Raw genomic sequence first — 12,674 nt, 5'->3', positions numbered from 1 at the left:
CTGTTAATATGTGAAATTTTAACAGGCATTTCATTAGTTAGGCTCTACCCCCTGTGCTCCCCCTGCCCTCGATTTGGCTGAAACAGACTGCTGCCTCCCTGAGCCCCGCCTCCTCTTCCTCATGTCATCAGTCGTCCTCTGACATCACAGCTGTTTTTTATGTTCTTTTTATCATCATTATGGAAATAAATCAATAAAAACATGTAAACCCCGACCACGTCTACTTTCTGTTCAGAGCAGCCAATCAGGTGACTGGAAGTCACATAACCACGATCGGTTACATCTGCTATGATGTCTTGCCGACATCATCAACAATGACACGCTTTGAAGATCACATGACGTTTCAGGAGCACGAGTTCAAACTACTAACTGGTTCACACCTGGTTTATTAACTGGTTCACACCTGTTTTATTAACTGGTTCACACCTGTTTTATTAACTGGTTCACACCTGTTTTATTAACCGGTTCACACCTGGTTTATTAACCGGTTCACACTTGGTTTATTAACCGGTTCACACCTGGTTTATTAACTGGTTCACACCTGGTTTATTAACCGGTTCACACGTTTTGTATCATCCGGGTAAAAGTCACTCAACATGATTCCCACATGTCCTGCGTCTGTTCAGCAGCTATGGAAGACGTGATGTCATGGTGTCATGTTCCTGGAACAGACGCTGGCGTTAGTCGGACACGTGACTGAATATGAACAAGTTACATTTATTTACACCCAAAATCAAACAGGTCAGATCCAAGAGAAACTTTATTGGTACAAAGCACTGAAACAGCCGACAGGCAGACTGCTGGTACAGTTTTGGCACCTGGTATTAAACTGCTTTCTGGGTATTTTTTAATGCTGAGGGGTGAGGGTCATCACAGGGGCAGAAACACAGGAGAGGTGATGATTGGCTGAGAGTCAGAGACTTTCTGTGATTGAAGGGATTCTATGAGCAAAGCTAAAAGCCTAATCCAGGCTAGTTATTCTGATTGGTTAGAAACAGATTTGTGTTTGTGATGTCATTGGTTGTTAGTATGTCGTCAAGTAATGTCACTTATTACCAATTTTCTTACTGAAGAAATTTTCTGTCTCAGGGCTTTTTTTTGCTTTGCCAACGAGGTCCGGAACTCCTTCAGTGTTAAAAGAACCCATGGTCCCAGAACTTCTTCACCCAGTATAGTGATAGATCCACTGTTTAGCCTAGCTTAGCATAAAGACTGGAGGCTTTGCTCCATCACATTGGACAAAGAATCCACCGTACAACAGTTTCAGACAGTCCGTTAAGTTACTGAGCTAGGCTAACAGTCTTTGTGCTAGCTAGGCTAACAGTTTCCATCTGTTTTCAGCCTTTATGCTAAGCTAGGCTAACATTTTCCCTGTAATCCTGGCTCTGTACAGGAGGAAACAGACAGAGGGTGGGTTTATCAAACTATTGCTGTCTGACTGGACACCTGGATGGACTCACCTGGCATACTGAGCTGTGATTGGTTGATAATGTCTGACGTTTAAAGCTTCAGTTTGTTTCACCTCATTAAATCCCTTCAACACGTCTGTGATGAAGATGCTTATGAAGAAAAGGCTGAATATTTTTTTTCTTTCTTTCATCAGGCAGTGTCCTTGGTAACAGGAGGGGGCGGGGTCTGAAGACACAGGGGCTGTCCAATCATAGGCCTTGTTTGGCGAGAGAGGCTGACACCTGACGAGAAGAGGAAGTAGTTTGTTAATATGTAATGTTCTGTTTTTGAGTTTTGAGCGTGAACAGGTAAATCCCTCACCTGGTCAGCCAGAGTGTACAGGGGAGGAGCTTCTGCAGCATTAAGGCTTCCAGGGGAAGAAGTGTTGCTAAGGCGATGAGGGGAGGAGCCAGGCTGGATGATGATGTCAGCCCCGTGGTCAGTTCGAGCGGCGGCCTTTTCTCTGAAGGTCAGTTTCTGACTTTCAATCTGTCAACACAACATCAGAACATTCTGTCATTATAAAGATAACATGAAATATATAAACACATTTCCATATAAAACAAAATGTAAGAAGTAACATAATACAAGAAACTGTTGAGATGTGTCACCCGTCCTTATATACAGTCGGCGATCTTCTTTATATACAGTCACTGATCGTCTTTATATACAGTCGCTGATCGTCTTTATATATATATACAGTCACTGATCGTCTTTATATACAGTCTATATATACTGACGTACCTTCTTCTTCCCTCCTCCTGGGACATGAGTCACGTTCCCCAGAGAGCCGACTTTCGACTGAACTGTCTTAAAATCCGTCTTCTCTGATTTGATCTCCACTTTCCCTCCACCTGTCACATGACAAAGGAACAGGAAGTAAACAAAAGGAAGAGATTGTTCGTTACGTCATATGACACTAGAAAAAAGTAAACGTGTGTATGTTACCTGCTTTGTGGTGGATATTGTCTTTGGAGCCGCACTTTGCCATCACGTTACTGACGTCCAACTTCTTATTAACAATCTGAACCTACAGATACAGAAAGACAGACAGACAGGAAGATTTTGAGTGAAAAAGTTAAACGTGTGTGTGTGTGTGTGTGTGTGTGTGTGTGTGTGTGTGTGTGTGTGTGTTTGTTACCTTGCCCCCTCCAGGTGTGTGTTTCAGGTTTTCTGTAGATCCGACCTTTGACTTCACGTTGCTAAGATCAGGCATTGGGTGAGAGGGGAGGGGAGGGGTCCGTCCACGAGCAGAGCCAGGAGACCTGGGAGGCGTCCGGACCACCGCCACCTGCAGAACCAAGTGACCAGGTGACCAAGTGACCAGTTGACCAGGTGAACAAGTTTGACCAGGTAACCAGTTGACGAGGTGACCAAGTGACCAGTTGACCAGGTGACCAGGTGACCAGTTGACCAAGTGACCAGGTGACCAGTTGACCAGGTGACCAAGTGACTAGGTGACCAGTTGACCAGTTGACCAGGTGACCAGTTGACCAGGTAACCAGTTGACCAAGTGACCAGTTGACCAGGTGACCAGTTGACCAAGTGACCAGTTGACCAGGTGACCAGTTGACCAGGTAACCAGTTGACCAAGTGACCAGTTGACCAGGTAACCAGTTGACCAGGTGACCAAGTGACCAGTTGACCAGGTGACCAGGTGACCAGTTGACCAAGTGACCAGGTGACCAGTTGACCAAGTGACCAGGTGACCAGTTGACCAGTTGACCAGGTGACCAGTTGACCAGGTAACCAGTTGACCAAGTGACCAGTTGACCAGGTGACCAGTTGACCAAGTGACCAAGTGACCAGTTGACCAAGTGACCAGTTGACCAGGTGACCAGTTGACCAGTTGACCAGGTAACCAGTTGACCAAGTGACCAGTTGACCAGGTAACCAGTTGACCAAGTGACCAGTTGACCAGTTGACCAGGTGACCAAGTGACCAGTTGACCAGGTGACCAAGTGACCAGGTTACCAGTTGACCAAGTGACCAGTTGACCAGGTTACCAGGTCAGTCAAACTCAGTGTGAAAAAAAGAATGTGAGCTGATATAAAGTTGAGTGACGGGTTCTAACCTTCTTCACGTCTTTGTTTGGAGTTGAAGATCGGCTGACAGGAGAACGACTTCCTGGACTGACGCCATCTACTGACTCTGACAGACAGACAGGTGGAGAGAGAGACAGACGGGTGGAGAGAGAGACAGACCAGTGGAGAGAGAGACAGACAGGTGGAGAGAGAGACAGACAGACAGGTGGAGAGAGAGACAGACAGGTGGAGAGAGACAGACGTGTGGAGATAGAGACAGACCAGTGGAGAGAGAGACAGACCAGTGGAGAGAGAGACAGACAGGTGGAGAGAGAGACAGACCAGTGGAGAGAGAGACAGACCAGTGGAGAGAGAGACAGACAGGTGGAGAGAGAGACAGATGGGTGGAGAGAGAGACAGACGGGTGGAGAGAGAGACAGGCAGGTTGAACTGGCCCAGAGCCGTTGAATGAGAGTCGTGACAACAGAAGTCACGTGACTCGTGTCGACTTCAGATAGTTCCGAAGTTTGAATCATTATTCAGAGACAGAACTGAGATTTTTGGTCGTCAATAAAGTATCGATTTGCAATAAAGCAAAGCGACATGCCGATGTGGTTCCTCTATGTAGTTGGTCAATACGTTTTCTTAAATCATAAATAATCATAAATCATAATCCACTAACATGTTGATTAAATTCAGATGTGCTGATATACAATCTGATTATTGAAACGACTCAACACAGACTGATTGATCTATTCTGCTGCTCACTTCCTGGAACTATTGACAGGCTCTGTGATCAGACTGATGGGAACAACTGGTCAGTTGGAGTGAACCAGACGTTGCGACACTCTCTCACAATGGCTCTGGACTGGTACAGTGTTGTTACCTGTGCTCTTGGCCGACATCATCTTGGCTGCTCTGGCGCCTCCTGCTGTTCTGGAGGCCTGAAACATTCACAGACAATTATTGTTGTCTTTATTATTGTTGTAGGAAACGTCCATGTCTCATGAGTGAATCCTGATGACATCTTTCACACCCAGAGGAGCTCCTTTCCCAACATGAAGCACAGGAGCATTTATATAGATGAACTGTCCCTTTAAATATTTCTTCTATACTTTAACTGTCCCTTTAAATATTTATATTTTATTTTGAATGTCTGACTGAAGACCTGGACCAGCATTTCTAATCGCAGCATTGTTATCTGTGTGTGTGTGTGTGTGTGTGTGTGTGTGTTTACCTTCATAGTGTCTTCAGCTGGTTTTTCTGTTGAAAAGACAGAAGAAAAAAGATGTTTGTTTTCATCATATGACTAAAAATCAATGTAGACAGAGGTAAAAGATCAAAGTGATCTCACATATATATATATATATAAATATATGTATATATATATATATACATATATGTGTATATATATATATATGTATATGTATATATTGTATATATCAGTCTATGTTTCCAACATGCATCAGCAATAAAGTTGATCAAAATTAAAAACGTGTTTCTTCTTCTCTGCTTTTAACAGTGTGTCACCTTCACTGAGCTACAGGAGACGTACAGGTGTACTGCAGTGACATCACCGTGACATCACCGCTGGCTGTCGGTCTTTACCTACAGAGAACTGTCAGTAACACGCACCTCCCATCAGCTGCTGCTGGGCGGGGCCATCTCTGAGGGGGGCGGAGTCTCCATCCATCATCATTCCTACAGGTCCTGGGGGGGGGGCACAATAAACCTTCATCTTTATGATGATGATGTTGATGATGATGCATCAATAAAGTCCCGTTCTATCAGATCTGCCTCCTCCAGGTCCGCCTGTCAATCACTCACTCCTCACTGCTCCTCCGTCTGCAACTCGTGCAGCCTGCAGCTTACGGGCCCGCGGAGCGGCAGACGGATAGAGCGGATAGACAGACAGGTGAGAGACAGACAGACAGACAAACAGGTGAGAGACAGACAGGTGGTGTCTCTGTGTCTTACCTCTGCTGCAGCCTCTGTCTGCTGTCTGCTGCTCCACCCTGCTGCCGCTCTGTGAGGGGGGGTTACTACTGCTGCATGCTGGGAGAGGAGGTTGCTGTTACCATGGTAACCTGCTGCATCACTGCACTGTAAAATATCAACATACTCAATTTGAAAATCATCTGATGTTAGTTAATTACTCAGTGGCGGTTTTAGTACATATATTTACATATATATATATATATATATATATATATATATATGTATATATATATATGTATATATATATATATTGATCCAGCTTGGATCAATAAAGTATCTACATGTATATCCTCCCTCCTCCTGTTATGACCCACCAGGATCATGAACTTGTAGAAGTCTTTGTTGGACATTATGTTTTATTATGTTTATATTAGATTTTTCTTCTTGTCTCTCTGTGTTTGTTTTTATCTTGAATGTGTTGAATCCCATCCCCTGATCCCATCACCTGAGTCTATTTAGTTTCTTTGCTTCAGTTCGTCTTGTTCCTCACCTGTCGTGTTCATGTTCCTTGTTTTTGATTTATTTCTGTGAAGTGATTTTTTTTATTTCTGAAGACTGTCTGTCTCGTTTGTTTTCATTAGTTAAAAATATTTGTTTTTTTTCATCTTGCATTTGGGTCCTCCTCCTTCTCAACAGTACATCTTTTCTTCATCCTCATCCTCCTCCTCTATGTGTGTGTGTGTGTGTGTGTGTGTGACACATTATGTCATTGTGTGTGTAGTTTTGGAATCCTTCCCCTGGAGCCCAGCCCTGGAGACCCCACATATATACAGAACATATCTGTGAGAAAGCTCCCATATTGTTCTTCTGTTTCTGTCCTCGAACATCCCAACGAATCCCAGGCAAGCTAGATTTTGTACGTGACTAATATGACAACCAATCGCTGTTGAAAATGTAGGCAACAGGGCTCCAGACTGCGGGACTTTATTTTCTTTCCGATCTGGAGCTGGTGCGGTTAAACCCTTCACCTCGGCTCCGTCCAGACCGGACGTGACAGTGTCGAGGTCCAGCAGCAGTGGTGGTGGGCGGGGCGCGGCCAGTGTTCTCATGAATATTCAGTCTCAGAATTCCTCAATGAGGGACAGAGAGTGGATGGTTTCAGACCCATTTAGAGGGTTTTTAAACTTTTTGGGGGGTAAACAATGTTAAACAAAATATTAGCCATAGCAGATTATTTTTATATTCTTTAAAACGTGCCAGTAGTGGGTCTTTAAGAATATATATATATATATATATATATATATATATATATATATATATATATATATATATATATATATATATATGTTTTATTTCAATATGGTTTTATTTCTCTTTTTAAGGAGTTCTGCAAAGAAACAGGTCATCGTTGGCCTGTCTACCTAATATGTGATGAGCCTCTGTTTTCTGAGTGACGCACGGCCAGGCCAACCACCTCCTCCGTTCACCGTGTGTCTGTTCACCTCAGAGCGGCTCTGACCGTGTTGTCCTGGAGCAAGGAGCTTCTTTCTCCTGCTCCCGTCGACCAACTAGTCATTGATACCCGGTGTCGGTGGTGGTCCACCGGTCCTGTGACTGCTGACATCATGAAATCACAGCGGACTGGAACACCGGCGTCTCTGCCCGAGCAGCAGCTCCACGTTGAGGGCCACGGCCGACACCGGTTACCAATGATTTTTGCAAAGTTATTTCTGCTCTCTTGTATTAATATCCTTATGAATCCTGTACAATGATGTCGCTTCCTGATTGTTCTCGTGTTGTTGTTCGCTCAGCAATAGAATGACATTTCTGCGGAAGTCCTGCGACATCTTAAAACAAGCAGCTGCTGAATGGAGACTGTGTGTATTTGTCTGTTCTTACAGACCCGAGACCTTATTTATTATGTAAAAAGCCATGAAATCTCAATTTTGACAATATGGGCCCTTTAAATTAACATTCAGTTTTCATGATGCTTTAGTCTTTTATTGGTTTAAACATAGTAACAGAAATTGAGTAAAAATATAAATTACATAAATATAAAAGTATCAAAGTTTTTGTTCATAAATAAATAAATAAATACATGAATAAATAAATGGTTGTTTATGATCCATCAAGTGAAACAGCTGTTGTGTTCCCGCAGGGCGGTCTTCAGGACGGAGAGGACGTCTCTCCTCAGAGCCATCCAACCACAGACGGTGCTGTCCTGTGTGACAAACAGAGAGAATCGCCCACTCAGCTGATTGGTCCACACACTGTGACTAACACACTCATCGTCCAATCATCTTTTTAATGAGAACAAAGAAAATTAAGTCAATGGATCAACAAACATCGGGTTGTGGCATCACATGTCGTCATGTGATGCTACAACGTGTTAAGGTGAAACTTTTACCTGCTGCTGCAAAACATCTGTCACGTTACTGAAGTAAGACGAGAAAACATCTGGACCTTTGACTGTGGACAGCTGCGGGGGAGGGGGAGGGGCGTTTGAATGAATGAATGAATTGATGAATGAGTGAATGTGTGACAGCCCTGAACCGGGCCCAGCGCTGACCCCTGAGGAACCTCTGGTCATACTTACACAGCTCCCGTCCTCCAGCAGCCGGTGCTGCAGGTTCTGGAAGTTGTCGAGTATCCCTTCGTCCCACGTGACTCCGCCCTCTCCGACAGGTGAGTCGTTTTGCTCCAAAATTAGTTGCATCCCCCGCAGTGACTCATACACTACCCATAATGCCCGTCGGCACTGCAGGAATCCAATCAAATGTCATTGTTCAGAAATATAAAGATTTGTAAACAAACTTTTTGAACGTGTGATTGGGTGAGAGGCTCAGGTGAGGTCAGAGGCTTACCTGAGGGTGACTGGCTGTGGCGTCAGGGAAGGCGGAGTCTGGGAAGGAGATGTTGACGTTGTACTGCAGGCAGTGGACAGGAAACGCCGCCCCCTACAGGACACAGGAGACAGATGAGGGATGAAGCTGCTTGTTGCCAGTCGACATGGAGGGAAGCGTGAAAGGTCATGGACTCACCAGGTCTCGGAGCAGGTTGTGCGTCTTCAGTACCACGTTCGCCTGCAGCTTGCAGGTCGGCATGGCAACCACCATCAGCTGGAAGCTGCACAGTTGCAGAAGAAGAAGGACGGACAAGGGCGTCATGGTCCTGGTTCTAAAGGTTCTGACTGCTCCTGGTCTTCAGTGGATCCTGGTCCTGAGGTTCACAAACAGAACTCAGTTTTAGTGCAATGATGCGTTTTAGTTTTTACAGGTGATGCGTTCACTGACTGCTGTTCGTGTTGCATTTGAGTGGTGATGAGAAAAACGGTGAACTGTATGAACTAAAAACAATGAACGTCAGTGACACTTTCAGGTCAAAGGAGAAGAGTACGGAATATCAAACGTTCAGCACATCACAATGTCTCCATGTTTCAATAACTAACGATCGCAGACTGTAAATACATGTTGATGAACTCTGACCTGAGCGTCGCAGCAGCTGGAGAAACGTCGTGTTGAGAGACGAGTGTGAAACAGAGTTAATATTTATCTGTGTGTCGGACGCGTCATGTGACACAGTTTCCCGTCGGCAGCGGTCAGAGAAGTTGAACGTCAGACAGCAGATGGAAACTCGACGTGAACTCTGAGACGTGGACGCCACAGCGGGCGGCGACACGCGGCTCATGTTCCACTTCAAACTGTTCGATTCTGGAAACGTTTAATTAACAGTATGGAGCAGAAAGTGAGTCACAGCGAATCAGAGCGAGTCTGGTTCCACTCTGAGTCGTCACCTCGCTCTGAAATGAAACTTAAGTCAGTCACATGACGAGCATTCGATGACAAGCGTTCGATGACGAGCGTTTGATGGCAGAACGTTGTGCCGCCGCCACTGTCGTCATCACGGTAACCTGCCAGATGTTTGTTTAAAGTGAGAACATTAAAACTGAATTGTGAAGCAGGATCTCTGGTTACCATGGTGATGCCAGCTGTAACTCTAACTCAGCTTTAAATCAGCTGGTTAATCACCGTGGTAACTGACACTGCTCCTCTAACCTGAGCATCAACCACTGACCAATCAGAGGAGGGTTAGGGTTCGACAGACTGTCTGTAGTTACTGTGGGACACTGACCTGGAGTCAGACTGTCTGTAGTAACTGAGACAGACAAAACGATCTGACATCAGTAAATCTAAAATAAATAGTTTTATTAAACCATGAAACAGAAAATCTTAATATGACACTTTTCTAATTATTAAAAAAAAAAAAGTGTTCTCCTCATCACTGAATCAAAATCTGAGAAGATGAAATAAACTCACCTGTGAAGGTCCTGGAGGTTCTGAAGGTGCTGGAGGTTCTGAAGGTCCTGGAGGTCCTGGGGGTCCTGGAGGTTCTGAAGGACCTGGAGGTTCTGAAGGTTATAATGGTGCTGGAGGTTCTGAAGGACCTGGAGGTTTTGTAGGTCCTGGAGGTCCTGGGGGTCCTGGAGGTTCTGAAGGACCTGGAGGTTCTGAAGGTGCTGGAAGTTCTGAAGGTGCTGGAGGTTCTGAAAGTTATGATGGTGCTGGAGGTCCTGGAGGTTCTGAAGGTCCTGGAGGTCCTGGAGGTTTTGGAGCTTCTGAAGGTCCTGGAGGTCCTGGGGGTTCTGGAGGTTCTGGAGGCCCTGGAGGCTCTGGAGGTCCTGGAGGTTCTGAAGGTCCTGGAGGTTCTGGAGGTTCTGGAGGTCCTGGAGGCTCTGGAGGTTCTGGAGGTTCTGGAGGTCCTGGAGGCTCTGGAGGTCCTGGTCTATGCTGATCCCCAGCTCTCTGTTGTTTGTGGTTCTGAGGAGCTCCTATTTAAATAAAATTTCATTCTGGACAGAAAATGAAACTCTGAGAAAAATTCTACAAAATTTGGAAATTTTCTTTTGCACACACACACACAAACACACACACACACACACACATACACACACAGACACGCACACACACACACACACACACACACACACACACATACAGACACAGACACACGCACACACACACACACACACACACATACAGACACAGACACACACGCACACACACACACACACACACAGAATCAGTCAGTTAATGTCTGATTTTTTTCATTAATTATTCTGTGAACATGTACAAAGACAATGTTACAAAAAGAGACCAGACATTCCTGACTCCGTCCCTTTGTCCAGATCCATGTTCCATCAGACAGACAGACAGACAGACAGACAGACAGGCGGACAGACATACAGACAGATAGGCAGATAGGCAGACAGACAGACAGGCAGGCAGACAGACAGGCAGACAGACAGACATACAGTAAGGCAGGCAGGCAGACAGACAGGCAGAAAGACAGGCAGGCAGACAGACAGACAGACAGACAGACAGACAGACAGACATACAGACAGGCAGATAGGCAGGCAGACAGACAGACAGGCAGACAGACAAACATACAGGCAGGCAGGCAGGCAGGCAGGCATTCGGACATACAGACAGACATACAGACAGGCAGATAGGCAGACAGACAGACAGGTAGACATACAGACATACAGACATACAGACAGACAGTCAGGCAGGCAGACAGGCAGACAGGCAGACAGACGGACAGGCGGACAGACATACAGACAGACAGACAGACAGACAGACAGACAGAGAGACAGACAGACAGATAGGCAGAGAGACAGACAGACAGGTAGACATACAGACAGACAGACAGACCAGACAGATAGGCAGACAGACAGAAAGAAAGGTGAATTCATCAGTTCCTTATTGAGGTAAAAGATGTTTTTATTACCTAACCCTTATAACCCTAACCCTAACCCTAATCCCTAACCCTATTTATTAAAATAACATTATTTTCTGTTCTTTGTTTTATTTTATTAATTTGTTCTAACTCTGTAATGCAGCCTTGGGAATTATTATTATAATTAATATGATGATGATGATGATGATGATGATGATGGCCACAACGTGAAGCAGATTCCATGTTGCAGATGTGGATGTTTCTGTCTGAGTCAGAACGCGGTGATGTCACAGAACCCAGGATGCGGTTTCAACCCCGAAATCCTCACTTTACATTTACAGAGAAGAAGAAGCGAAGCGACGGACGACAGGAAGTTCAGTTTACGTTTAGACAGAAAAGAACAGAGTGAAACAGGAAGTGAGGTTCTGCTGCAGCGACTCGATCACTTTCCACTTCTCTGCAGCTGGAAGATGAAACAGGACGATGACGTTTAAAAACAGAACTTACCTCACAGAACTGCAGAACCAGAACCTTCTCCCAGACCCCACGGTGTTATCATCGCTCACTCCATCGTATCAGTGTGACCTTGGTTGCTATGACAACAGCAGACAGACAGTTACTTTCAGGGGCCGACATGAACGAGACCTGTGGAACAGTAAAGATTCTTTCAGTCGCCCCACCAGAGACCCTGAACCTGCTCATGAAACACAATGTCATCGTCTGACTGATTGAAGCAGCTCAACAGAGAAAAGTTGAAAGTCTTTATTCCAATGAACTTTATTATGTTTCCTCAACACACAAAACAAAAAGTTGTGACATTTGACGTGAGTGGAGGCTATGTGAGTTAAAAACAGGGTCTCCTGATCATTTCTGAGGGGGTTTTGTTGAAGACTGGGGTCTCCTGATCATCTCTGCAGGGGTTTGTGTCCACATGCTGAACCACGTCTCATGATGTTTTGGATGAAAACAGTGAAGACTGACACAGTACGACACGTACCAGCTGTCAATCACACCGTATCTGTGCTTTATGGTCTATTTGACTGTAGATGATCATAACGTACAAAATGAAAATCATGTGTTGAAGAAGAGTTGAAACTAGAGATTGATCCATAAACTCCTCAGGAAAATCGGAGAAAAATAGAGTAAATGCAAATTTCCGGCGATGTGAATAATGCAAAGACATCTGAAGTTGAGACCCTGAACGCTTCACGACTGTACCTGAACCTGGCATAGTCCTGATCCTGAACGCATCACCATTATTAGAAGTGAGATATTTAACGTCAGTCTATGATCAGACTTTGTAACAGCTGCTGTAAAACGCTGATTCTATTTGAATATTTCATTGTTTCATCAGATCAAACCTCATTTCAGTGTGAATGAACATGTGACCTGGACGCCCTGATCCAACCCCCTCTCGACTCACTGTGGACCAGGAGCTGACGCTTCTGTTCTCTTATGGCTTCTACACAACTGACGCTGAAATGTCCCCGCTCTGCCCTGCACCTGACGCTGCTGCTACTCAGGGAA

The 12,674-nt window shown here is 45.0% G+C and overlaps 3 protein-coding genes and 2 long non-coding RNA genes across 19 annotated transcripts in view; 3 read left to right on the top strand and 2 right to left on the bottom strand.

Moving 5' to 3' along the window:
* The window catches only part of cdc27 (cell division cycle 27), a 12,678-nt gene extending 12,464 nt beyond the window's left edge, over positions 1-214 (top strand). Inside the window, exon 20 of the mRNA XM_035615467.2 lies at positions 1-214. This exon is cut by the window's left edge and continues 166 nt beyond it. The gene's annotated coding sequence lies outside the window, so the exon portion shown is untranslated.
* Positions 215-701: 487 nt separating this feature from the next.
* On the bottom strand, positions 702-6,076 carry maptb (microtubule-associated protein tau b). Of its 3 annotated transcripts, none has more exons than XM_035615469.2 (9): positions 5,451-6,076; positions 5,109-5,183; positions 4,711-4,736; positions 4,360-4,417; positions 3,524-3,600; positions 2,591-2,740; positions 2,398-2,479; positions 2,194-2,303; positions 702-1,938 (listed from the first exon to the last, which is right to left on the bottom strand). In XM_035615469.2, the coding sequence occupies exons 2-9, from the start codon at positions 5,170-5,172 to the stop codon at positions 1,600-1,602; spliced, it is 906 nt and encodes a 301-aa protein (XP_035471362.2). In that variant the 5' UTR covers positions 5,173-5,183; positions 5,451-6,076; the 3' UTR covers positions 702-1,599. The 3 variants fall into 3 exon arrangements, with proteins under 3 accessions (XP_035471362.2, XP_035471363.2, XP_035471361.2); XM_035615470.2 differs by lacking the exon at positions 5,451-6,076 and having other exon boundaries at positions 702-1,691; positions 1,771-1,938; positions 5,109-5,295; XM_035615468.2 differs by lacking the exon at positions 5,451-6,076 and having other exon boundaries at positions 5,109-5,295.
* On the top strand, positions 1,782-6,314 carry LOC118288896. 11 transcript variants are annotated; one of them, XR_004785950.2, is made up of 7 exons: positions 1,782-1,918; positions 2,605-2,760; positions 3,553-3,615; positions 4,261-4,804; positions 4,996-5,180; positions 5,265-5,555; positions 6,193-6,314. It is a non-coding gene; the product is annotated as an uncharacterized LOC118288896 (long non-coding RNA). The 11 variants fall into 11 exon arrangements; XR_004785946.2 differs by having other exon boundaries at positions 3,553-3,675; XR_004785951.2 differs by having other exon boundaries at positions 3,547-3,615.
* Positions 6,315-7,500: 1,186 nt separating this feature from the next.
* On the bottom strand, positions 7,501-9,861 carry LOC118288895. 3 transcript variants are annotated; one of them, XM_035615472.2, is made up of 5 exons: positions 9,728-9,861; positions 8,453-8,630; positions 8,276-8,368; positions 7,819-8,169; positions 7,501-7,632 (listed from the first exon to the last, which is right to left on the bottom strand). In XM_035615472.2, exons 2-5 carry the CDS (start codon positions 8,576-8,578, stop codon positions 7,540-7,542), a joined length of 663 nt encoding a protein of 220 aa, XP_035471365.1. In that variant the 5' UTR covers positions 8,579-8,630; positions 9,728-9,861; the 3' UTR covers positions 7,501-7,539. The 3 variants fall into 3 exon arrangements, with proteins under 3 accessions (XP_035471365.1, XP_035471364.1, XP_035471366.1); XM_035615471.2 differs by lacking the exon at positions 9,728-9,861 and adding an exon at positions 8,897-9,031; XM_035615473.2 differs by lacking the exon at positions 9,728-9,861 and having other exon boundaries at positions 7,819-7,890; positions 8,008-8,169; positions 8,453-8,904.
* On the top strand, positions 7,535-9,025 carry LOC124849460. The gene is made up of 4 exons (XR_007029894.1): positions 7,535-7,805; positions 8,012-8,096; positions 8,258-8,635; positions 8,902-9,025. It is a non-coding gene; the product is annotated as an uncharacterized LOC124849460 (long non-coding RNA).
* Positions 9,862-12,674: the final 2,813 nt, after the last annotated feature.

This window comes from Scophthalmus maximus, chromosome 17, assembly GCF_022379125.1.
Source record: "Scophthalmus maximus strain ysfricsl-2021 chromosome 17, ASM2237912v1, whole genome shotgun sequence".
NCBI classification, from domain to species: Eukaryota; Metazoa; Chordata; class Actinopteri; order Pleuronectiformes; family Scophthalmidae; genus Scophthalmus; species Scophthalmus maximus.
This window is presented reverse-complemented; position numbering and strand designations above follow the sequence as displayed.